This window comes from Pongo abelii, chromosome 12, assembly GCF_028885655.2.
Source record: "Pongo abelii isolate AG06213 chromosome 12, NHGRI_mPonAbe1-v2.0_pri, whole genome shotgun sequence".
Taxonomy (NCBI): domain Eukaryota; kingdom Metazoa; phylum Chordata; class Mammalia; order Primates; family Hominidae; genus Pongo; species Pongo abelii.
The window spans coordinates 27,312,985-27,340,085 of record NC_071997.2 but is presented as its reverse complement, the minus strand read 5'-3'; the positions used below and the strand labels follow the sequence as shown (position 1 = coordinate 27,340,085).

At 43.0% G+C, this 27,101-nt stretch overlaps 1 protein-coding gene across 4 annotated transcripts in view; it reads left to right on the top strand.

Moving 5' to 3' along the window:
* The first annotated feature begins 7,572 nt into the window (after window positions 1–7,572).
* The window catches only part of MGAT4A (alpha-1,3-mannosyl-glycoprotein 4-beta-N-acetylglucosaminyltransferase A), a 122,515-nt gene continuing 102,986 nt past the window's right edge, over window positions 7,573–27,101 (top strand). Inside the window, exons 1-2 of one of the 4 annotated variants that reach the window (XM_063713291.1) lie at window positions 7,573–7,658; window positions 12,183–12,510. In XM_063713291.1, the coding sequence (XP_063569361.1) occupies window positions 12,417–12,510 (94 nt within the window). In that variant the 5' untranslated portion in view covers window positions 7,573–7,658; window positions 12,183–12,416. 4 annotated transcript variants of the gene reach the window in all.

The following is a 27,101-nucleotide window of genomic DNA, read 5'->3' as shown; positions in this document are numbered from 1 at the left end:
TTCCTCTGCTCAATTTGTCCTTTTTTCAGACTCATCTTTAAATATTTTTGTTATAATGTTGCTTCTCTGTTCAGAAATTTTCAGTGCTTTCCTCTTACCCAAGCCTGAGGTGCCAACCCTCCTGCACAGCTTCCATGGCGTGACACATTTCCCATGATGCTTATGTTCACACCGTCCATCTTGGCCAGGCTATCCTGCCCAGGTGCCAGGAACACCGAGTGTGTACCACCCTCTTTGTGACCTTGCAGGTGTGCTCCTTCTCTTATCATGTGTATTTCCTTTTTCTCTGCACATGTCCAAATCCGACATCTGTTCTTCAAGGTTCAGATCAAGTCTGTGCTCTCCCACAAAGTCCTCCTCCATTCTGTCAATGAACATTTGCAGAATGGCTCCCAGGTGCCTGGGATATATTGATGATTAAGACAGTCTCTGCCCTCAAGAGCTGGGTGAATGAGGCAAATACAGTAGCAGATAACGACAGTGGTGCTGCCAAGCCTTTTTCACTTAATAAAACACAGAGAAAATGAAAATATTTATCATGGCACCCTGGGCTGCTTGTAGCTGGCTCTAGGTCCCACCCAGCACCTAGACACTCCAAAGGCTGAGAAGCTCTCAGGCTTGCCTTCCTCTAACCTACTTGTGGCAGACCAGCTTGGAAACTCAGAGTGAGGCTACGTGCTCTGATAGGAGTAAGGACAGATTGCAGCCGGTGTCTTTCCCAGGTATGTGGGTAAGGGGAGGCTTCCTAGGCAGATGGCTTCCAGCTGAGTCTTGAAGGATGTTAGCTAGCCAAGGAGGCAGTGGGATGAACATGGGAGTGAGTCTGACAGAGGCAGCTGCGTATGTCACGGCACAGAAGGAGGAATGGCTCAGCTTGAGGGCCAGAGGTTTGAGGCGAGCAGGCATGAGAAGAGGCAGGTCTTGGGTGTTCCTCCAAACAGACTGTAAACTCCTTGAGGGCCAAGACCACATTTTACACTTCTATGTCTTTCAGACAGCTGATCACGTGATGAGAGCTCAACACAGAGGCATTGATAGAGTAGTTTCTCTTTACCAGTGACACTGTCCTGATGGCTGCCATGAGACACATGAATGGTTTTTTTTAAGAACAATGTAAATAAGAGAGGTGTTTTCTAGAATCTGTATAAATCCCACTTGACCTGAAAGATCTGAGAGGCTTATAGTTCTCCATTCCCTCATGTTTCCAGGACCAGCTTCTGGTTTGGCTTGAAATGATACCTAATATGTTTTTTTGTTTTTTGAGATGGAGTTTCGCTCTTGTTGCCAGGCTGGAGTGCAATGGTGCAATCTCGGCTCACTGCAACCTCCGCCTCCTGGGTTCAAACGATTCTCTTGACTCAGCCTCCCAAGTAGCTGGGATTACAGGCGCGTGCCACCATGCCCAGTTAATTATGTACTTTTAGTAGAGATGGGGTTTCACCATGTTGGCCAGGCTGTTCTCGAACTCCTGACCTCAAGTGACCTGCCTGCCTTGGTCTCCCAAAGTGCTGGGATTACACGCATGGGCCACCGTGCCTGGCCCCCTCCACCTTTTTTTCTTGACTGGACTCTGGCTTTCACAAACACCTACTTGTAGGGATATGGTCAGTTGCCCTAAAAGAGGATAAAGAAACATCCGAGGCCATGACAAGGTAGCATAGACTCTGTTGTCCAGATACCCATAACTCCAACAATTGGCAGTCAGGGTACTGGATGTTTGATGTGAAGAAAGATTTTTATTCTCTTTGAAACGTACTGATAGAGTAGCACAGTTGAATGGCTTGAACTGGTTTTATGCATGGGCAGATTTCAGATACAGGGCTGTTCATCCAGTATCTTTTACAAGTACCAAATTTATAAAAGAAGAAAAAGAAAAGAAAAAAATCTCCAAAGCTCTGTAATTGTCTGGCACACAATTCTCTTCCACTGTGTCTTCTGAGTATACGTTGAATATAATGAAAATAAGTGAGTCAGCTTGAACGGTGTGGCTACATCTCTTACAAGGGAGGGGCGATCCCTTCAAGCTTTCTAAACCATCTTGACAGAGACTTTTGCTGCCACTCAGCATTGTTGTTTGTTCTAACAATGCATGCAGGGTAGCCTGTCCCCCACTAAGACAGGTTGGATTCTCTAGAGTTTTCTGTAAAAATTTTAGGAATGCCTTGTGTACATTATGTAAATACCAACAGCCACAACACTTAAGCATGGTAAACACTTACAATTTCATAATTGTGTAGCCACACAACCTGACATTTGTATGAGTCACTTGATAGATACATCTTCCCCAGTGGTATGAAAGTGAAACAGAAAAGGCATCTTTCAAGGGTTCTCTCTTTGGGCAAAGGTGTGGGGGGAAGAATAAAAATTTAAAAATAAGAATAATTTCGCTGGGCACAGTGGCTCACATCTGTAATCTCAGCACTTTGGGAGAGCAAGGTGGGCATATCACTTGAACTCAGGAGTTCAAGACCAGCCTGGGCAACATGACAAAACCCTGTCTTTACAAAAAATACAAAAGTTAGCCAAGCGTGGTGGTGTGTGCCTGTAGTCCCAGCTACTTGGGAGGCTGAGGCAAGAGAATCACTGAGCCTGGGACGTGGAGGTTGCAGTGAACTGAAATCACACCACTGCACTCCAGCCTGGGTGATGGGTGTGAAACCCTGTCTCAAAAAAAAAAAAATAATAATAATAATAATTCAGTTCTGTTAGAAATCTAAGGTCTTTCATCTGGATGAAACTCAACATCCACCTAGAGTTGAATAGACACACTGGTTGGTTCTGTTTGAATTTTCTCTCCTTAATTTCTTGGGCCTCCCGTGCCCTGTCTGATTATACAACAGAAATAGTTTGTATGCTGCATCTAACAAAGAGTTAATAGACTCTACACTGTTCATCTTGGTCCCAGTTTATCTAGTTTCTAGATGAAAGTGATTGAGTGCACTGTTGATCAGTTACAATGGAGAGGTCTCCTACCGTTTGTGCATATATGTTTAAAAAAGCCAGGGAGGTCCGGGCGCTGTGGCTCACACCCATAATCCCAGCACTTTGGGAGGCCGAGGTGGACAGATCACCTGAGGTCGGGAGTTTGAGACCAGCCTGACCAACATGGAGAAACCCCATCTCTACTAAAAACACAAAATTAGCTGGACGTGGTGGCTCATGCCTGTAATCCCAGCTATTTGGGAGGCTGAGGCAGGAGAATCACTTGAACCCGGGAGGCAGAGGTTGCGGTGAGCCAAGATTGCGCCATTGCACTCCAGCCTGGGCAACAGGAGAAAAACTCCATCTCAAAATAAAATAAAATAAAATAAAATAAAAAGCCAGGGAGAACCTCCTGATGTGATTCCTCTAGCAGGCTTTACATTGGGTCGGGGGAAGAATCTCACTAGAGTTAGTAGCCAAGAAGCCAGAAAACACAATCTTTATAAATATTCATAAATAATGCAAGCTTGATTGTTAATGCATGGAGATGGGCTGGGGTAGAAAAGAAAACTAGAGATTATGTGCTTGAATTCTTAGAAGCTGACTGCTATAGGCATGGCCCCACCAACAGCCACTTACCATCAAAGAGATAAAAGGAAAAGATTCACTTCCTGTGTGTACTCTGCTTTTAGCTCAGACATCACTTCCAGGAAGGCTTCCTTGCCCCCAGATGGCTCAATCCTATCAACTGTCCCAGAACTGTGCATTTGCAGCATTGTACTGTGGTTTAATTACTTACCCATTTCTTCTACTGTGAGCACTCTGTGGTTAGATAACAGCTGCCTCTGTAATCATAGGCACTCAGAAAAAGTTTGTGGAACAGTAAAAATGTGTGTGGAAAGGAAAATAGCCTCAACATAGAAGCTTTGTTGGGGACAGACTATAAAATAAATGGTAAAGTTCTGGCAGAACCTCTTGGGTACAATTCCACTGAGAAATAAAGGCAGAAACAGAAACTGTAGAAGTAGAGAATAAATGAAAAGGAAGTGATAGAGGAGGAGAATCATCATCAACAATATTAAAAAGAGAAAAACATATGGAATGGGATTCAGTGGGGTTTGGATGGATTGTCTTTGATTATTAACAGATACTATGGACTAGTTGGAAAATCCAGGAACATAAACTCTGCTAAGTTAACATGAATCATCAACCAATTATACCCTATACCTTGGAATAATAAATTCTATGGCATTCCAGTTTCTTGGGACAACTCACTGAAATCCAGACTTTCCTGAGCTACAATGTATATGGTTTGAGATAAATGTAACCCTATTTTCCAAAACCTGCCCTTCTGCTGCCAGTTGAAGCAGCAATGAAGTATCAAAAAAGCCTCCAAGTGAAAGCAGTTGTGTTTTTCCCGTACACTTTTTGTCTTCTGCTGTGTTTCCTCCACTACCCAGAGTGCAGGGGGAATTCCTGCTTTTTATCTGAATAAGCCGGTGGAGTCTGTAACTGAAGCTTGTCCTTCCCCACTTTCCTTTCTCCTCTGACATATGCCTCTGCTTATAGAATGTCTGTAAATGCTTTCATTTCCTTTCTTCACTAAGAGAAAAAAACTGGAGAAGGTGAAGAGAAACACCTTTTTTTTTTTTTTTTGATGGAGTTTCACTCTTGTTGCCCAGGCTGGAGTGCAATGGCACGATCTTGGCTCACTGTGACCTCTGCCTCCTGGGTTCAAGCGATTCTCCTGCCTCAGCCTCCTGAGTAGCTGGGATTATAGGCATGCACCACCATGCCCAGCTAATTTTTGTATTTTTAGTAAAGACAGGGTTTCACACTGTTGGTCAGGCTAGTCTTGAACTCCTGAACCTCAGGTGATCTGCCCGCCTCAGCCTCCCAAAGTGCTGGGATTACAGGAGTGAGCCACCACACCCGGCTTTTTTTTTTCTTTCTTTTGAGAGAAAGAGAGAGAGAGAGAGGGAGAGAGTCTCACTCTGTCACCCAGGCTTTAGTGCAGTGGCATGATCATATTTCATTGCAGCCTGGAACTCCTGGGCTCAAGTGATCCTCCTGCCTCACCCTTTCCAGTAGCTGGGACTACCGGTGCATGCACACCTGGCTAATTTTTAATTTTTATTTTTTTAAAGACATGGGTCTCACTATGTTTCCCGGGCCAGTCTCGAACTCCTGGGCTCAAGCAATCCTCCTACCTCTGCCTCCCAAAGTGCTGGGATTATGGGCATGAGCCACTGTGCCCAGCTGGGAAATACATGTAAAAATATTCATCCACTCAACAAAATTTTGTAACTTGCTGAAGATGTGAGCAGAGAGGTAGTCTGGAGGGGTGATGTAGGGGCTCTGGAATCAAACAGATCTGGATTTGAACTCTGATTCAAACATTTACTAATTGCCTAAATTACTGTTTGTATCTGTCAAATGTCTTAATTTCTCAGGGCCTCAGTTTCTTCCTGAATAAAATAGGGATAATAGCTCCTGTTCCATTTGGTCTTTTGGGTAATTCATGAAAATGGCTTGGGGGCATTCTCCATGATGTTATCAAATGGCAGTACTTTCCTCCTCTGCAAGAAGTAGTTCGCTTGTCTGTCATTAAGAGCACTGTAATAGCAAGGCCTAGAATCATCTATTCCTAGGAGATATTTTAGGCAAGATATATCCAACAATGTATTAAAAGCTTTACCTTGGAATGGTCTCAGTCTTTACCTCTGTTTACATCTGGTCATGAATCAAATTGCCAGCTTGCTACTTGGCAATGGCTTTGTCATAGAATACAGGAAACCTGGCTTTCAGGTCCCCAACGTATTCGTCTGTTTTCATGCTGCTGATAAAGACATACCCAAGACTGGGCAACGTACAAAAGAGGTTCAGTGGAGTTACAGTTCCACATGGCAAGGGAGGCCTCACAATCATGGTGGAAGGCAAGGAGGAGCAAGTCACTTCTTACATGGATGGCGGCAGGCAAAGAGAGTTTGTGCAGCAAAACTCCCTTTTTTAAAACCAGATTTCGTGAGACTTATTCACTATCACAAGAACAGCACGGGAAAGACCCTTCCCCATGATTCAATTACCTCTCACCAGGTTCCTCCCACCACACAGGAATTGTGGGATTTACAATTCAAGATGATATTTGGGTGGGGACACAGCCAAACCGGAAGTAGAGAGAAAACACACTCAAAGTAGAGGGAAGAGTTGTCATTGGATATCATGGCTGTGATCCCCCAAGTTGTGTCCACAGTGCTGGGCAGTGGACAGATCTTTTGGTATGGTTCCCCTAAACTAGTAAGAGACTATGGGTGCAGGGACGTCACGTGTCTCTTTCTGAAGTTTTAAATTAGCCGTAATGGAGAAAACTCAACATGGGAAGGCTGATAACTCCATGCATGTTCTAGCTGATTATTACTTATTCTTGAGATAAAAATAATGGAATTTATCGGAGGTGGGGAGGGGACCCTGTTCTGATTGATGCCTCTTAGAGTTTTCAATTATTGAAATTACTGTTTTCTGAAAAGAATCTACTTATTACTTTGGGAGCTTGGCAGGAACAAGGCTGCCTCCTTGATCTTTGGCCCCTCGATTCCCTTACATGTTACCCGGTAGGATTGCTGTAAGGATTATTGCAGCAATAAAGTTAACACATCCCTTGTTTTTGAACCATTACAAGCTGTGTGACCTTGGGCAAGCCCTTTCACCTCTCAGCTAGTTTCCTCTTATGAAAAATGGGGAATGAATTTAAAACATGAGATATGCAATGAACGATCTAACATCCATGCCTGCTATACGGTTAAGTATTCAAAAGAGGATGTGCCCAGGGGTAGTTACTGTTAGCACAAGTTCTATGGATACTATGAAAAACAGGGACAGACCACCCAGGCTTTCTACAAATGAGTCAGTTTTTTGCCTTTGAAGTTAACCTCTAACCTTGTGAAACGGTGACAGTTAAGGACATGGGGTTCAGGAGAACGGGGCATGGTGGAAAATCAGGGGCATTAGCACCCAACGATGTGCGTTGAAACCCTAGTCGTTCTTCTCCTTCCCCGTTGCTGAAATCAGCCCTTCTGGCCTATTTGCGGGGTTCTCACCGGGAAGTTGGGGCTGTCGCGACCGTCCGCGGGGCCTCGGGAGCTCCTGTGGGGCTGGGCCCGGGATCTGTCCCCGGGGAGGCCGCCCAGTCCGGGCGGCCGGGAGCGGGGCGCGCCGCTGGGAAGGGGCCGGGTCGAGGCAGGCAGGCGCCTGGGAGCTGGGGCAGCCCCGGGTGGTCGGGTCGCGCGGCGAGGCGCAGGCCGAGGGCTCGCCCGGGCCTTTGTTGGCCGCCGGAGCGGCCCCTGCACGCGCCGGGAGGATCCCAGCCAGATGTGGCAGCGGGGCGGCGGGGAGCAGGCCGGCGCCCAGAGCTAGGACCCGAGACCGCGGCTCCGCTCCGGTCCTCGCAGTGACACTGACGAGCCGGGCCAGCCTCCCGAACGCTCCGCAGGCTGCGCGGCGGCGCCCCTAAGTGACAGTCGCGCGGGCCACTGGTGGGGCGCGGGGCGCGGGGCCCGCGGGGCCGGCGGCGGGCGGCCAATGGCTGGCGGGGTCGGGCGGCCCGGCGGGGCGGGGCGGGCGCTCCAGCGGCGGGGGCGGAGCCGGCGGGGCGGGCGGGGCGGCCCGCAGCGGCGGCGGCAGCGGCGGCCACAGCAGCTCCGCCGGCAGCCGCGGGAGCACGGCGACGCCAGCGGCGGGTGAGGGGCTCGCGGCGGCAGCGGCGGCGCGCGGGGGCGGGAGGGGGCGCGGGGCGGCTGCGCGGAGGGCGCGGGAGCGGGGGGCGGCGCCGGCGGCCGGGCTGGCGGCCCCGGGCTGCGGGAGATCCACCTGCTGGTAACGGAGCCTACTGCGCCGCGGCCCGGCCGGAGCTCTGTGCGGGAGGGCTGTTGGCGCCTCTGGGCGCGGGGCCGGCTCCGGGCGCGGCTGGGCCTCGGGGGCGGGCGGCGGGGCGCGGGCCGGAGCGTCCTCCCAGCGTCCCTGCCCCGCACCGCGCACCCCTCGGGGCCGCGCGCCCTGCCTGCGGCCGGCCCGGCGCCTGGTGCGTTCCTGGCGCTCCCCGGCGTGGCGGGGCTCGGCGACTTTGGGGGAAAGTGGAGCAAAGTGCGGATCCGGGGGGTGCGGAGGGGGAGGGACAGCTGCCTGTGGGACCCGGGGGCTGCGCGGGAGTCGGCGCCTTCGCGGGGCCGCGGGGCAGGTGGGCGGGGGCCGGACGGTCCGGGGCGCAGGGATAGGGGCTGCTCCCGAGGGGACCGGCCGTGCAGCCTTCGCAGGGAATTTTCACACAAAGTGAAGGGCTGCGGGGCCCGCGTGAAAGAGCAGCCCCCGTTTCCCCAGGCCTCAGCTTTCTCCGTAATGAGGAAGCCGCAGTAGGACCCTGAGGCTGGGTCTCGGTGACTCCACCAAGTGTGCCAGGTGACATCTCGGAGGCGAGCTTTTCTGAGCTGGCAGTCGTGCCACTTGCACACCCGCCTTTATTCCTCGCAACAATGTGTTTCTCTGGAGCGGTTTCATTGCCTACATTCCGCATTGGAAAATAGAAGCAGGCACAATGTATGCTTTGAATGCTTTCCGTGTGTTTTGCTGTTGTGCTTTTGCTGTTGGACAAATTATATGATAAAAGATAATGACAGAGTCGTTCGTTGGAACGTAGACTGTAAATTTAGAATAAAAATATGCGTTTTGTGGTTTATGTTTCTTTTTCTGAATGTTTAAAAAATAGTTTGATGAACAGGTTATCTTGACATAGATTTCTTTAACCCACACGTGTAAATCCGAAAACGCACTGGGCGATGACATTATGTAAGCTGTATTAAAGAAAACTACTGACCCGTTTATAAATGGCAAATAAATGAATTTTGCCACAATTGTGGTGTGTAAAGTTATATAGGCTTACGTCATGGATTTTATTGATTCCAGATATCAGGGATTATTGTGCCTTTCATTCTTAAGGCACTTCTCCCCTGTCTGTGGGATGCTGATTAAGGAAGATGCCAAACGTTCAGCAAAGTGTTCTCAGCCGTGGACTATATTGAGTATTTCAGAGAGCACTTTAAAATAAGTAAAGGTTTTGTATCCAATAATAAAATGAAGACTGAAGCCCTTAAAAGATTGCTAACAAAACAGTCTGATGTCTAGAGTTGAAAATTCCATTCACGTTTGGGAGGGTGGAGAAATGACTAGCAATTTTAGCCTCTACCTTTTTTTTTTGTTGTTAAATATTCAAACGTGTTAGGTTATAGTCTCCGAGAATATTAAGGGGCTAGATTAAAATTTTTGCAAATGTGGACACTAATAAAAATGTGGGTCACCTGTGTCTTACAAGCCAGCCTATGAATTATGTCTGATAATTGAAGAGTGAGTAGATCCTTGGTTTTACTCTTGTCCGAAGAGTTTCTTCACTTGTGCTGTGCAGTTAGACTTATTAGCTGGGAAACCCTAATTAAAAATGTATGACTACATTCTTACTGAGTAAAACACTCATATTTTTCTTGCAAAATTTCAGGGCTTATTTGCTAGTAGAATTTATTGTAAGTATCTTCTTCAGAGTTTCATAACTTACTGGATCCAGTATTTTTTAATTTTTTCATATATTAGGGGTAGTATATCAATAGTTTACTTTGGTTTTAGAGTTCATTTACTTGTCTCAATGCATTTCTACGGAATGTTTTTACGAGCTTTATTTGTATTTAGTAAAACTTTTAAAATATCCTTAACTATATGATGTGCGCTCTACCTCCCCGTTATTATGAATTGAGTGCTTACTCTAATAACTTGTATGCTTTTTAGATCTTTTATTAGAACAAAATTCTTTCTCAAGTAAAATAGGGCTAAGTAGATAGCAGCTGAAAGTTATAAGTATTTTAATGTAATGCCACACCGGGATTAATGTTCCAAGTTATATAATATAATTCATAGAATTATCACCCCTGTTTTTATAATCAGAATTCATTATTGGGTGCTTATTGATTTAAGACAATTAGAGCAGTGTTGCTATGAAGTTTTTTTTTTTTATTTTTATTGAAACGGAGTCTCTGTCACCCAGGCTGGAGTGCAGTAGTGTGATCTCTGCTCACTGCAACCTCTGCCTCCTGGGTTCAAGTAATTCTCCTGCCTCAGCCTCCCGAGTAAGCTGGGATTACAGGCACCTGCCACCACGCCTGGCTAATTTTTGTATTTTTAATAGAGGCAGGGTTTGTCATGTTGGCCAGGCTGGCCTTGAACTCCTGACCTCGGGTAATCTGCCTGCCTCAGCCTCCCAAAGTGCTAGGATTACAGGCATGAGCCACCACACCTGGCCACTGTGAAGATTTTAATTCTAAACTGTAGATGTGGGCATGTTTCATGTTAACTTGTCTTAACTGTAGAAGGTGAATAAGTTCAGTCTTAGAGAACAATGATAACTTCTGCATGAGAATATTTTTAGATCTCTTTGTGTTCAGGTAGTAAAAGAGGTTAGGTGCTTCTAGAATATTATGTGGAAGGTAGAGCTGCTGTCTGAGGAGGGTTAACAGGCATAGTTTGATGGAGGGTTGTGGTGAGGTATTAGCCAAAAGCTGCAGTAAGTGGAGATTTGTTTAAAGTTGTATGTTTAGACTTTGAAAATTTCCATGAATTTTGCAACTTACTCCATAGTAGATCAGTGTGTGTTATATAATTTTTTTTAAATTTACACTTACAGTTGGGTATAATTAATACTCTGGGAAGATTCTGCAGTTTAACCTGATACTTGGAGTATCCCTGGCACTTCTCTTCGTATTGCCAGGTGCAGGTGGCCTCATTTGAGAGGGAAAGTGTAGCAGATGAGAGAGCTTGGACTTTGGAGACAAACAAATTCGAGTTCTTTCTCTGGATTCATTTCCTTGTGTGTAGAACAGGGTTGATAATGCCTGCCTCATAGGAAGGATTTTGTGAAGATTTAAACCATGTGGTGGATCAGGCACATAGGAAACATTTCATAAGTTGTAGTGGCTGTCATTATTAGTACTATGCCCCTGTGATCTTTCTTTACTAGGGGGAATTTCTAGTAGTGTTCAGTGTTAAGAAGCAGTGGTGGTGGCAATTTCTGAATTGCCTGCAAATGGCTGCTTGAATCAGTCGTGCTCTTCCCCAGAGAGAATTTTCCCTTGGAACTGCTGGCCATTTTTGGAGGTATATTAACTCCCCCACTACAGTGTCAGTATATTACCAGGTGCGTCCTGTGGCACCCCCCTGAGGCTACCAGGAATCTGTGCAGATCTTGGAGGGCCTGACGTGCCTCCAGGGATTGAGACTGACCAGGCATAGAGTGGACTGGAACCAGTAGCTGGCTGGTTTTGTTGTTGTTGTTTTTCGATTAACCAAAAAAGGTTGGTTTTTAGTACAGTTAACATTTTTTGAGAACCTATTATATGCTGAATGCTGTGCTTAAGTACTTCTGACGACTTCATTTCGTTCCCTTTTCCCAACAGCTTTGTTCGATCAGTGGTGATTTCCCAGATTTCTTGAGTTAAAGCAATGCAGAGTGATAGAGCCTAAGGCATACAGTATCCTGGCTGGATTGCTGCATTTTCTAAATGCTTAAATATTTCCAGTTTACACCCTGGGAGTGGGTTAGTCACTGGAAAAATGACATTTATTTTATGACAGTGATAAACAGCAGTTATAACTGTAACCTTTTTGTAATTTATGACAATATGTGAAAGAGGACACAGGACAGATTGTTACCTCATTTTGTGAATGAAACCTTGAGACCTAGATAAGTGGCATGCCCCAAATCATGTAAGTAATGACAGAGCTGGGTCAAGGGCCCAGGTCTTTTGACGCTTATATATTATATTCTGTCAATTTTCTTATTAAAAAAATTTCCTATTATTGTGCAATAGGAAAACTGGAGAGAGTGAAAATTATGTTACTCAGGAACCATTGTGTGATCATTAGAGTTCTCATCCTGGAATCTGTGAGCTCCACTTCTCCCTTTAAAATCAGTCACCATGACTTTCTTTTTACAGACAAAACAAAACCAATGAGGAGGGAATATAGTTTGAAGCTGTTTTGTATTTTTTTCCAGGAGGAGAAGGACCATATAATTCTAGTATGTTAAATGAGTAGTTTCGATATAGGGATAATCTTTATAGATACAATTTAGCCCTGCCAAAAGTCTGTTTATAATGATGAATAATAAATGAAGAAACTTACATTTTGCATTACCGAATGAGCTTGACTTTCTCTTTTCCCCTGAATAGGAAGGGAAAAGGCGAGGCATCAGCGTATGAAGACCGCAAAGACAATCCCGAGTACAGTTGTGAACGGCATTGCTGCTAGGCTCCTCCTGCAGTTCATCTGAAATGAACCTCTCTTATTGATTTTTATTGGCCTAGAGCCAGGAGTACTGCATTCAGTTGACTTTCAGGGTAAAAAGAAAACAGTCCTGGTTGTTGTCATCATAAACATATGGACCAGTGTGATGGTGAAATGAGATGAGGCTCCGCAATGGAACTGTAGCCACTGCTTTAGCATTTATCACTTCCTTCCTTACTTTGTCTTGGTATACTACATGGCAAAATGGGAAAGGTAAGGAAAATGACTCGGAAAATGTGCATGAAATGTACTAGGCTTTTTGCTTGGTTAAGGTGCCTAAATGCTTAGGTCAAAATACCCTGGCAACCTGCATGTTACATGCTATCTGCTGGCAGTTTCTTTCTGATATAAAAATGAAGCAGTATTCTTGGACAGAGGACACAGAATTTCTAATTCCAGTGGGGCTTGTTTTGTTTTCAGTTTCTTATAATTGTACTTGGAGAAACAGATACTGATCAGTGGTTTATATTCTAAAAGACAGCCAAGTTGAATAATAAAGACTTTTGTTTTGGCATTTTGTTCTTTTTACTAAACATAATTAAGTGTTTAATAAGCTTCCTTTTACCGAGTGTTGCATAAAACACTTAAAAGGACACAATTAGTGCCTTCATGAGATTTACATGCTAATTATGCTAATGATTGGGTGCTATGTAGTTAATGATTTAAACTGCATGCATTGACAGATTGCTCCTTAGGCAAAAGTATTTAAGAAGGGATAAGTAGAAATTCTGACTGGAATATTAAAACATTTTTAAAACATTAATTATGTTTAGACTGTTGAACTGTGTTTTAAAGAGAAGCTGTCTGTTCATTGACTGGAATTATATAATTTTAGGATAATGTATTTATATGCTTTTTTTTTTTTTTTAAGAGAAACTACTTGAAGTAAATTCCTACCCATACTTCTTACTTGTCTCCTTTCCTTTGATTAATCTAAGGAATGTTGATGATGAGAAGAAAGATGGAAATGTTGAGGTGGTTGCATATTTGGTTTGTTAGAATATCTGTCATCACCTGGGCTATTTGAAGCTGCTGTTGCTGATGTTTTATTGACTCATATGAAGACAACTGAAAAGATTGCTTTGTGACCTTATTTTTTTCTGATGTGTGTTTACATCTATGTCTATATATACATATTGCATATGTATATATCTGTATGTGCATGTATATGTTAAAAATCTGATATAAGTAAAAACATGCTCTGTGCTTTGAGCAAGTAGAGTCTTTTCCCATTCTTTGTCTTTCTCTGAGTTGGGCTCTAATTTTCAGGGAACTCTTGGGGGAAAATGAATGAAAAACTTGCTAACGTCCTTTTTGCTTTATATACAAATATGTACATTTTAGAATTCATGTTTTTATTGTACTAAATGAGAAGGCTTAATCAGGAGGTGCTTTGTTTTTGTTTGTTTTTGAGACAGAGTTTCACTCTGTTGCCTAGGCTAGAGTGCAGTGGCAAGACCTCGGCTCACTGCAACCTCTGCCTCCTGGGTTCAGGCAATTCTTGTGCCTCAGCCACAGGAGTAGCTGGGACTACAGGCGCAGGCCATCACGCCCGGCCAATCAAGAAGTAGTTTGAATAGTTAATCAAACTATTGATTGTTCCTGACATGAACAAAACAAATGACTGGCTATTAAAAGTCTGTTTATGAAATAGGAGGGTTGATGAACAGAAAAGTATATGGTTTTTTTTTTAATTAGGAAACTTACCTATTCAGAGAATTATAGTAGTGGAGAAACTTGACCCTTCTCACTGTGCCTTATTTGAAAGATGACAAGTCTTGGAATCTCCATTTTATTTTCCTTGTTTCTTATGTAAAGGCCTTATAATAAGCATAATTATTAAGCTGTCTTTAGAATGAAAATTAATTAAAAAAATAAAGATTCTTTATCCACCCAGTGTTAGATGCACACACACCATCTGTTAACTTTGATCATCATTCTCTGAATAGCTCCATAATTCTTCTTTGCAAACTTGTGCTCTGATTTTCTACTTAGTGTTTTTTCCAGACTCTTTCAGGTATCAACACAGGTTTCTGGTTATGGTTACATAAAATCTTCTGTGTTAAATGTTATCGTTTCTGTAGCCACTCAAACTGTTGGGCATTTGGATTCTTTCTAGATAGTTCTGGCAGTCAGACAGCCTGGGTTTTCCAGAGAAGTCCTGATTTGAGAGACTCAATTCTAATATACCCATAAATGACGTGCTCTGATTTTTATTTTGAAAGTGTGGTTTCTATAAGCTTTGACATTGCTATACTAATGGGTTTTTGTTGTTTTTTCATTCATTCATGGGTCCCTTACATGTGCCTATCTTGCACCTAGCCCTATATTATATGCTATTAATAAGAAAAGCAATAAGTAATTTTATGCCTTTGAGCAGCTCAGGGACTGGTCAGGGAAAGATGCATGTAAACAAATTTACCATCAGATAGAGTTAGATAGAAACAATAACAGTGCTTGCCTGTAAGTGTATTATATGTATTTTAATCCTCATAACAATGATTGGAGATATTATTATCCCCTTTCTGTAAATGGAGAAACCAAGGCAGAGTGACTGAGAAACTTACCAAGGTCATATGTTAAGTAGTGGAGTTAAAGTTTGAATTCAGGCAGCCTCATTCAAGAGCTTATGCTCTTAGCTATTGGTCTGTTGCTCAAAAAAGCAGAAGCAGAGGCTACTAATTCTTCAGGTGCTTTACACAGGAGGTAGAATGTGAAGGATGAATGTGAAGGCCAAGCCAGGCAGAGTGGGGAACACTGGGCATATCAGGTCCAGGGAGCTGCGTGTGCAGCTACAAGTTCTGAAGGGGAGTAGAGTATTCATCCTTTGGAATTGTGAGATGCTCATTAATACCAGCACATAGGACTCAGGCCCTCTCAGAGTTTAGCTGGTAATCACAGTACTGCAAGGTTCTTGTATCGGTTCAAACCCCGACAGCGCACCAGCAGAAAACACGAGGCGGTGTGGAGCAACATGCTGTTTTAATGAGCAGGCAGGCTGAGGCCTAAAATGGTGTCAGCCCCAAGTGAGGATGGGGCAAAGGTTTTATAGTCTCCTGTAAATAAGAAGTGTCCTAATCTGACATAACTGCTACGTTGTACCCAGGTGACCCCTTTCTCAATCTTCAGGGGTACGTGTCTTCCGGCCGACTCTCTTCCTGCTTCTGCTGTCTTGCTGGCGCATGCTGCTGGCGCAGGTTGCACCTTGGGACTGGGCCTGAGAAGGGAGGAGTTATTCATCTCCTTAAGCTTTCAGGCCCTGGGGAGAATCTTAGAAGTACAGTTCCTAGAAGTACTGGTTTGACATAGTCCTCATTCACCGCATGAAAGAATACATGAGCTGGTCCATGGGATTGGCATAAGTTGGGGAGTATGTCAGGAATCCTGCCAGGGAAGCTGTGGTGCAAGACAGAGTAACAGTTTCAGCGGGGTATACTGGATTCTCACATAAAAATGAGGCTGATTTCCAATTATGTGGAATGGACAAATTGGGACAGTTGTAGGTGGCTGTTGTGAGAATGGGGCAGGAGTAGTTACATGTCTGTCTTGCTAGGAGGAGCATGGCTCCTGATGAACCTCCTGCTGTGGTCAGGCGCAATCTAGACCCTGGGCGAGATTGATGTAGCAGTCATGGGTCCCTGTCCATGGGGACAGAGACTGGTATTATTTTTGCAGTGCCTGATCCAGTGGTGCTTAGTAAACATGTAGTAAACATCTGTTAGATAAATGATTGATTCCTTCAGCAAAAATGTATTTAAACAGTTTTAAACAGCTTGAGATATCATTTACATACTATACAATTCATCCATTTGAAGTGTACAATGAATCGGTTTTTGGTATATTCACAGATATGTATCCATCACCACAGTCAATTTTAGAGCATTTTTATCACCTCAAGAAGAAATCCTATACCCTTTAGCTATTACTGTCCTAATCCCTACCTCCCTCCCCTCCCCTCCTAGGGGGGTTAGGCAACCACTAATTTTTCTGTCTCTATAGATTTCCCTATTCTGGATTTTCAGATAAATGTAATCATATAGTATGTGGTCTTTTGTGACTGGCTTCTTTCACTTAGTGTAATCTTTGCAATGTTCACCCGTGTTGTGGCAGATCACTTCACAGTGGGGTTGCTTCACAGTACACAGAAAGGATGTGCGCTTCGTCCCTTCTTACAGCTGAATAATAGCCCCTTGTATGGATGTACCACACTGTTTATCCATCCATCTGCTGGTGAACTTTGGGTTGTTTCTGCATTTTGGCTATTATGAATAATGCTGCTATAAACATTCAGGTACATGTTTCTGTGTGGACATGTGTTTTTATTTTTCTTGGGTATTTACCAAGGAGTGGAATTGCTGGGTCCTATCATAACTATGACGTTTAATCATTTGAGGAATTACCAGACTTTTTCAAAGTGATGAGACCTGTACACATTCTTATTCTTTTACTTCAATCTGTTTATCTTTGAATTTACTGTGTGTCTCCTGTAGACAACATATAATTGGATCATGCTCTTTAAAATCCAGTCTGACACTCTCTGCGTTTTGATTGGGTTATATATGCATACATACTTAATGCTATTATTAACTGGATTCATTTCTGTCATCTGATTTTTTGTTTTTCCTGTGCCTCATGTCTTTTTTGTTCCTGTGTTCCTCCCTTATTGCTTTTTTTTTGCATTGATTGAATTCTAATATAGCATTTTAATTTCGTTAATGACTTTTTCACTACTTTTGAGTATTTTTACTAGTCTCTCAACAGAATCAGCTTTAGATTTATACTAGCTTAATTTTAGTAATATATAGGAGTGTTGCTCCTATGTAGGTCTGTTCCTTTTTACCCTTTTGGGGGGTATTGTTATACTTATTACATCTGTTAATGTTGCAAACCAAACAATATATTGTTATAATTATTATTTTTATGTGTTATTATTTCCTTAGCCCATTACAGTTTTATTTCCACCTACCTCCTCTGTGCTATTACTGGCAATTATGTTACTGATATATTTCCACATGTTATAGACCCAGCAATGAATTATATAAATATTTTATACCATTGACTTTTTAAATCAGTTAACAGAAAGAAGAAAAAATACATTAATAGTGTATATTCTAATTTCATAATTATTGCTGCTTTTTGTGTGGATTTGAACCACCATCTGGGGTCACTTCCTTTCAGCCTGAAGAATTTCCCTTAGTTTTTCTTATAAGGCATGTCTGCTAACAATGAATTCCCTCAGTTTTTGTTTATTTAGATGTGTCTTTATTTCACCTTTATTTTTGAAAGATAGCTTTTCTGGACATAGGATTCTTGGTTAACAAGGACTTTTGTTGGTTTTGAACACTGTGTGTGATTGCATTGCCTTTGTCCTCTATTATTTCTGCTGAGAAGTCAGCTATTAATCTTATGGAAGTTCCCTTGTAAGTAGTGTCATTTTTCTCTTGCAGCTTTCAAGATTTTCTTGTGTTTGACTTTTTTCATTTCCACCATGTGTTGTTTGTGGGTCTCTTTTATTGACCCTGTTTGGAGTCTGTTGAGCTTCCTGGATGAATAGCTTATTGTTTTTCAGTAAATTTGGGAAGTATTAAGTCATTATTTCTTTGAATTTTTTTCTTCTCCTTTCTCTCTCTTTTCCTTCTGATATTACCATTACACATGTGGTGGTGTGCTTATTGGTGTTCTACCTTTCTCTGAGGCTGTGTTCATTTTTCATTTTTTTCTCGCTCTTGAGCTTACATGAGCTCTACCGACCTGCCTTCAAGTTTGCTAATTCTTTCTCCATTGTGTTCAAATCTATTCTTGAGGCATGTATTAGTTAGGGTTCATCAGAGAAACAGAACATACACACACACACACAAACACATGTGCACGCACACACAAGAAGATTTATTATAGGAACTGGCACATGTGATTATGGGGGCTGAGAGGTCCTAGAATCTGCTGCCTGCAAGCTGGAGAACCAGGAAAGCTGGTGGTGTAATTCAGTCTCAGTCCAAAGTCCTGAGGATAAGGGAGCCAATGGTGAAAGTCCCAGTTCAAGTTCAAAGGCCCGAGGACCAGCTGGGCTGATGTCTGAGGGTGGGATATCCTAGCTCAGACCAGAAACAAATTTGCCCTTCCTCCACCTTTTTGATCTCCTCAGGCTCTTAGTAGATTGGATGATACCCACCCACATTGGTGGGGGTCATGTTCTTTCCTCAGTCTACAGATTCAAATACTAACCTCATCTAGAAATACCTTCACAGACATATCCAGAAATAATGTTTTATCAGCTGTCTGGGCATTCCTTAGCCCCATGAAATTGACACATAAAATTAACCATCACAAGGTCTTCTGGTGAATTTTTACTTCTATTGTACTTTTCAACTCCGGAATTTCCATTTGGTTCTTTCTTAAAATTTCTCTCTTCTTATTAATAGTTTATATTTGATGCCGCTTTGTCATACCTTCTTTTACTTCTTCAATTAAATTTTCTTTTAGTTCTGTGAGTTTATTTATAATGGCTGATTTGAAATCCTTTTAAAAATAAATCCTGGCTGGGCACGGTGGCTCGTGCCTGTAATCCCAGCACTTTGGGAGGCTGAGGCAGGTGGATCACCTGAGGTCAGGAGTTCGAGACCAGCCTAGCCAATATGGCAAAATCCCATCTCTACTAAAAATAAGAAATTAGCTGGGCGTGGTGGTGGGCACCTGTAATTCCAGCTACTGGGGAGGCTGAGGCAAGGAGAATTGCTTGAACCCAGGAGGCAGAGATTGCAGTGAGCCGAGATCGCCCCACTGCACTCCAGTCTGGGTGACAAAGCTAGACTCCATCTCAAAAAATAAAAATAAATAAATAAATCCAACATCTAGTTCATCTAGTTGTACTCACAGGCAGTTTCTGTTACCTGCTTGGTTTTTTTTCCCCGTTTGGTGTATTGATTGTATTTTTCTGTTTCTTTGCACATCTCATAATTTTTTTATTGGAAACTGGACATTTTAGAGAAATGTATTTTAGCAACCTGGGGTACTAAGGTCCCCTTCACCTGTTATTATTTGCTGGTTTATTTGTTTAGTGGCTGGCTGCAGCTTCAGCTCTTGGTTTGCCCACACTCACCCTGGGATGCCCCTTTACTCTTTCTAAGACTCCTACAATAATTACCAGCTGATTGTTTTATTGTTTACACCGATGCCCTGGGGCATAAATTCTGCTACAAACTAAATTGTGGTTCCTTTTTTTTTCTTTTCCACCTATAATGTATTCTATGATAAAATTGTGATTCCTTTGAAGAAATAGTTTCTAAGGTCAGTGTCTGATATTTTTCTGACCCCAGGAGGACTCCTTTCCACCTCTTTTGCAGGTTCTCTCCTGCAAGCTAGCTCCCACACTCTAGGCTGTATCTTCACTAGATCCACAATTCTCCCCATTCTCTCACCACAAGCCCAAACTTCTCCAGGCGCTGTTGCAAATGAAGCCCCTTCTTTGGGAAGAGATCAGGAGCTGTTTTATGGCTCCAGGCAGGATTTCTGAGTCTTGAGGTGGGACTGAGGATAATGACAGGTTTTTCTCTGAGTAGCAGCCCCACTCTAGGAGCTGAGCACTAAGTGGAGAGGCCAGGAGGTTGAGGTTCTTGTGGCTGTGCTTTTCCAGGTGTGGAACCACTGCCTTACAAGCCCAGGAAGGGCTGTCAGGGCTCTAATATTCTCAGCACACTGCACCCAATATAGAGCCTCCATTCCATCAGCAGGGGCTGGGTAGAGTAAGAGAGCCCCCACATCTCAATTGCACTTGCCTGGGACTTAACCTTAGCTACAGGCAGCTGGGGGCAGCAGGAGAAAAGTTGAAGCCCTGCTTCTCCCAGGATGAAATCCTGCAGCTTGGAGCTGGAGAGCAAAGGGAGCCCTGTGTTCTTGGCTGCTGTAGTCTGGAGTGAGGTCTCTACCTCACGGGTTGGGGAGAAGAGAGAAGGGAATGATCTTGGTTCAAGTACTGTGCTGTCACCTTTCTCACTGAATTTTTATAGATTTTCTCATATAAGTATTTCTTCATTTGCTATTTGTCCTTCAGACAGTTTTCAGGTCCTCTTAAGAGGTTTTTAAACCAATAATTTTCACTAGTTTCACTACACAGGGGATCAGCAGAGCTTATGCTGTTGCGTTGGAAGTAGAGCTCCAAAAATATTTTGAAAATGCTTTATTCATTACCAGATTTCATCAAATTTAATACACCATTAGATGCACCATGATTGTAAAGTACTGCTAAGCAGGAAAAGCAGCTGCTGATTAAACTATGACATGCCATCACGTGTAAGAGTCACCTTGATTTCAGATGTTGAAATATGGGAGAAAATGTGTACCTTTGAATCAGTAGACTACAGTATATTCTGAGAAAACACTTCCTGCAAGAAAAGATCAGATTCATATCCTGTTAGCTATAACAGAAACACCAGACAAAGCATTTTATTGAAAACTATGATTCTTATTTGTAAACAGTGAATAAAAGTTTTTAGATTTGTTTTTCTTTACAGAATAAGCAAAGCTGCTTTCAAATACGATATAAGGAAAATTAATACTAAGTCTAGGACTTGGAATACGCCGTCATCATTCTGGCTTACCGAAATTGTCAACCTGTGTTTTTTGAGTGCCTTCTGTGTGCCAGGCACTGTTTGTGGTCTGGGATGCATTAGCATTAGAACATGTTAGAGGAATATCCTTGCCGTAGTGTAGGAGAGGAGGGAGGAGAGAGCTGCAAAACAGTAAAACAGTAAATTAAACAGTAAGTTGAACAGCAGTAAATGTTTTTAAAAACTTTATTATGAAGTACTTTTAGATTTACAATAAATGTACAAAAATAGTACACAGATTTCCCTTATACCTAGCCTCCCCCAATATTAACAACTTATATATAATCAGAGTAGTATAATTTTCTAAACCAAAAAATTAATTTTGATTTAAAATTATTAACTAATCTACAAACCTTATATGAATTTCACCAGAGTTCCCACTAATGTCCTTCTGTGCCAGAGTCCAATCTAGGATCCCATGGTGTGTTTAGTTGTCATGTCCTCTTACTTTCTTCCAGTATGCAAAATTTCCTCTATCTTTTTTTTTTTTTTTTTTTTTTTTTGAGATGGAGTCTTGTTATGTTGCCCAGGCTGCAGTGCAGTGGCGTGACCTCTGCTCACTGCAACCTCCACCTTCCATGTTCAAGCGATTCTCCTATCTCAGCCTCCCTAGTAGCTGAGATTACAGGTGCCCTCTACCATGCCTGGCTAATTTTGTATTTTTAGTAGAGATGGGGTTTCACCATGTTGGCCAGGTTGTTCTCAAACTCCTGACCTCAGGTGATCTGCCCGCCTTGGCTTCCCAAAGTGCTGGGATTACAGGTGTGAGCCACCATGCCTGGCCCTTTCTTTGTCTTATGTCCTCGACATTTTTGTGGAATGCCCCTTAATTTGAATTTGCCTGATGATGTATCTGGTTAGATTGAGGCACAGTTGGCCCTCTGTATACACAGATTCAACCAACCACAGATGGAAAATGTGGTTAGCTCTACAGTGTTTGTGTCTGTACTGAATATATACAAACTGGTTTTTTTGGTCATTATTCCTTAAAAAACACAGTATAACAACTATTTATCTAGCATTTACATTGTATTAGATATTATAAGTAATCTAGAGATGATTTAAAGTATACAAGAGGCTGTGTGTAGGTCATATATAAATACTGTGTCATGTATCAGAGACTTGAGCATCTGCAGATTTTGGTATCCTCAGAGATACTGGAACCTATCCCCCATGGATAGCAAGGGACAACTCTAATGCATTTTTGGCAAGAATACCACAGAAATGATGTTGATGTTATGTCCTTTTTTTCTGAGATGGAGTTTCGCTCTGTAGCCCAGGCTGGAGTGCAGTGGTGCAATCGACAGTCTTGGCTCACTGCAACCTCTGCCCCCTGGGTTCAAGCAATTCTCCTGCCTTAGCCTCCTGAGCAGCTGGGATTACAGGTGCACCCCACCACACCCAGCTAAGTTTTGTATTTTTAGTGAGACAGAGTTTCTCTATGTTGTCCAGGCTGGTCTCAAACTCCTGACCTCAGGTGATCTACCCGCCTTGGCCTCCCAAAGTGTTGAGATTACAGTCGTGAGCCACCACACCCAGCTACCTTTTTTGTTTTTTGAAACCGGATCTCACTCTGTCACACAGGCTGGAGCGAAGTAGTATGATCATGGTTCACTGCAGCCTTGACTTCCTGGGCCCAATCAGTCCCCCTCCTCAGCTTCCAAAGTTGAGGGAAGGCCCACAGGCATGCACTACCATGCTCGGCTAATTGTAAAAATTTTTTGTAGAGACAGGGTCTCAGTATGTTGTCCAGGCTGGTCTCGAAGTCCTGGGCTCAAGTGATCCTCCTGCCTCAGCCTCCCAAACTGCTAGAATTACAGGCATGAGCCACTGCACCCTGGCTGTATCCTTCAGTTAGCACATTATATCAGGAGGTGTGTGATGTTGATGTGTCTTGTTACTGGTGATGTTTGCTTCGATCACTTGGTTGAAGTGGTGTCTGACAGGCTTTTCCACTGTAAAGTTACTATTTTTGCCATTGTAATTAATAAGCATTTCGTGGAAGCCAGTATCCTGTTTCTCATCATACTTTCACCTACAAATGTTAATATCCTTTGATGATTTTTGCCTGCAGCAATTTTTTTAAACTTTTATTTTAAGTTCAAGGGTACAAGTGCAGCTTTGTTGCATAGGTAAACTTGTGTTATGGGGTTTGTTGTAAAGATTATTTCATCACCCAGGTGTTATACCCATTAGTTATTTTTTCTGATCCTCTCCCTCCTCACACCCTCCACCGTCCAAAAGGCCCCAGTGTGTGTTGTTTCCCTCTGTGTGTCCATGTGTTCTCGTTTAGCTGCCACTTATGAGGACATGGGGTATTTGGTTTTCTGTTCCTGCATTAGTTTGCTAAGGATAATGGCCTCCAGCTCCATCTATGTCCCTGCAGAGGAAGTGATCTCGTTCTTTTTTTATGGCTGCCTGCAGCAATTCTTACTGTGATGTTTTCCAAATGTAACTTTCTGTTTCCATCATTCATTCTGTACTTATTAGTTAATTGGAATTCCACTGTAAGGAAGAGATGTCTCTTCTCCCTCATTTCTTTTTTTTTTTTTTTTGAGATGAAGTCTAGCTCTATCACCCAGGCTGGAATGCAGTGGCACAATCTCAGCTCACTGCACCCTCTGCCTCTCGGATTCAAGTGATTCTTGTGCCTCCACCACCTGAGTAGTTGGGATTACAGGTGTGTGCCACCATGCCCTGCTACTTTTTTTTGTATTTTTAGTAGAGATGGGTTTCACCATGTTGGCCAGGCTGGTCTTGAACTCTTGACCTCAGGTGATCCACCTGCCTCATCCTCCCAAAGTGCTGGGATCACAGGCTTGAGTCACCATGCCCGGCCCTCCTTCATGTATTTCTTTCTGTAAGTATGAACTCATGGATATTTATTTAATTCTGTGGGTTATGATCCTTTATTACAGTAACTTATTTTGTTGTTTAAATTGTCTCAGAGGTGGCCATTAGGAGCTTCCTCAAGTTGGCTTGGCTTCTGAGCCTTTTATTGTGCCCTTATCATTTTTTTCAAATTTATCGAGGTGAAATTAACATAACAAAATTAACCCTTTTAAAATAAACAATTTAGTACATTCACAATGTTGTGCAACTACCACCTCTATCTAGTCTCCATCATTTTTAGAGCCATTTTTTCCTTTCTGGTGCCATAGCATGCTCCAGGCTTGTCCTGTATTTTCTCTACCCCTGTCCTGGAAGCAATCATTTTTCCAAGGAGCCTGTAGTTCCTTTGGAGAATAGAGTCTTGCTGTGCTCATTCCTACTGTGGCATCATCTTTCCAGTCCCTCTCGGTGCACAGAGCAAGGGGATACATGTGTGCGTGCATAGCATCCTCAGCTATTTCCATGTCCACCTGCGTTTCTTGAATTCATAGTGATCCCTCGGATTTTAATTGAATACTGTAGCGTCCATGCTAGTCTCCTCTTTTCCTTATTTGTAAGTCCTGTCTCTGACAGTAAAAAATATGGCTCTGGCAGGATGTGGTGGCTCATGCCTGTAATCCCAGCACTTTGGGAGGCCGAGGCAGGTGGATCACTTGAGGTCAGGAGTTCGAGACCAGCCTGGCCAACATGGTGAAACCCCGTCTCTACTAAAAATACAAAAAATTAGCCGGGCATGGTGGATGCGCCTGTAGTCCAGCTGTTCGGGAGGCTGAGACACAGGAATAGCTTGAACCCGGGAGGCGAAGGTGGCAGTGAGCTGAGATCGCGCCACTGCACTCCAGCCTGGGTGACAGAGCGAGACTCCGTCTCAAAGAAAAAAAAAAATATGGCTCTTACTATCCCAATATAGTTGCTTATGCTCAATCCCAGTATATACATACAGTAGTTTCGGAATTCTAACCCATACACAAATGAAAAGTAAATTTACTAGGGTTCAATATTTGTGCACAGTTCTTTTTGTATTTAGTCTTGTAATATACAGATGCTATTTTCTAAAGTTACTTAGGTTACATTTTAGTCACTTCCTCTTCCGTGTGGTTATGTTATTCATTTATAATCTGTTTAGGTCAATATATTACTGTTTGTATTCTGTTTTGGGTTTCTCCCATGTCCTGCTAATGGCAATCATTTACATTTTGGATATGTGAAACATGTTGGTTCTGAGTCAGAACAGTAAAAAAAGGTATGCTGAGAGATGTGTCTCTTCTCATTCCTTCTGTCCCATTTCTATTCCTTCCTTGTTTCTACCCATCCATCCCTTGTAGGTGTTCAATCTCACTATTTTCTGGTTTATCCTTCCTGGATTTCTTTTGTATTTTTAGTGTAGACAGAGTTTCGCCATGTTGGCCAGGCTGGTCTGGAACTCCTGATCTCAAATGATCCACCTGTCTCAGCCTCTCAGAGTGCTGGAATTACAGATGTGAGCCACTGTGCCTGGCTACGGGTGTTTTTTTGTTTTTTTTTTTTAAGATTAGATTTAGCCTTAATTTTTTTATTCAAACTACGGTAAAGCAATAATTTAGTTTTTGGGAGAAAACTCTAGTTGCCAATTACGTTGTAAACATGAAAGTCTGGGGATAGAGTTGATTTGATTAACATTTAGATTTAAATAACTTATTTGGGAAAAGTAGATTCTGTATCTTTTTTTGCTGAAGTATATTTTGCATGTCTATTAATATTTACTTTTCAAAACCTAAACATAAAAGGCCATTTTTTTTTTTTTTTGAGACATGGTCTTGCCCTGTTGCCCAGGCTGGAGTGCCGTGGTGTGATCTTGGCCCACTGCAGCCTCCATCTCCAGGCTCACTGCAGCCTCTGGGCTGAAGCAATCCTCCCACCTTAACCTCTTGAGTAGCTGGGACTACAAGCGTGTGCCACCACACCAGGCTAATTTTTTTAAAATGTATTTTTAGTAGAGATTAGGTCTCACAGTGTTGCCAAGGCTGGTCTCAAACTCCTGAGCTCAAGCAATCCTCCCACCTCAGCTTCCTAAAGTGCTGGGATTACAGGCATGAGCCACTGTGCATGGCCCAAAAGGGCATTTTTTAAGAAGCTCTGTTCTGTGTATTTCCAGTAGGAAGCTAGAAAGTAACTTAAAGCAAATGAGAGTCAGTATTCATTTGGTAAAGTTTGTTTCCAGCTTAAATAATAGTAAATGTTCACATGTCAGGATTTTGTCTTCCCTCCACAGTTGAGATGAGATAATATGATTTTCTAACCAAGAAGATGAGGGATTGGCATGTGAATCCATCTTCAGTTCAGCAGGTTTAGATATTTATTGCATTCAGAGCAGTTTCTCTTCTTTTAAGTAATGTTTTAAGTATAAGAAAGATGTAAAAAGTGCACAAATCACAAGTGTACAGCTCTATGAGTTGTCACAAAGGGGCATACCTGTGTAACAAACTCCAGAAGTACAACATTTCAGCATTTACCTGTCTTTCCTGTATTTTGGTGCACACATCGGTGCACAACTATTTCAGTTGTCGGGTCAGCAGCTTTTTAAAAAGGAGTCTTTCTCATGGTGCATCTCTGAAGGACCCAGACAAGTGATGAGAATCAGTAGTGTTACTCATGGGTTCATGGAGGTGTGAACACAGTGCTGTGATAGAACTGGGGTAGAAACAGCACATTCACATGAGGGACTCTGGAAAGGCTTCTCACAAGAAGTGGTGTTGGAGTTGGTCTGAAAAGAAGATAGGAATTTAATGGGGGAGAAAGGTATTCCCTGTGTTAATAGCGAAGGTGGATGTTGGATTGAACCAAGGAGTGGGCACGTGTAGTGTTTGGTCTGATGGATGTAGGTCCAGATGCAGGAAGGAGAAGAGTGGAGGAGACTGAGGGAATGAGGAGGGGACAGGGACTGTTAGAGCTGGGAGCAGGGATGGTAGCAGTAAAGGTGTTGAGAGATCTGAAGGGATCGGCAGGAATTTGTTGTGAAGAGTGTCATGTTACTACTTTATCCTGAATTTTACTTGCTACAAAATATCCTGCTATGTGTGGTGACTCATGCCCATAATCCCAACACTTTGGGAAGCTGAGGCAGGAGGATCCCTTGAAATGAGCCTGGGCAACAAAGTAAGACTCCATCTCTACAAAAAATGTAAAAATTAGCCGAGTGTGATGGCTTTTGTCTGTGGTCTCAGCTACTGAGGAAGCTGAGGCAGGAGGATTGCTTGAGGACTGGGAGGTTGAGGCTGCAGTGAGCGATGATTGAGGCTAACATGGTACTTATGCATGTGTGAACACATG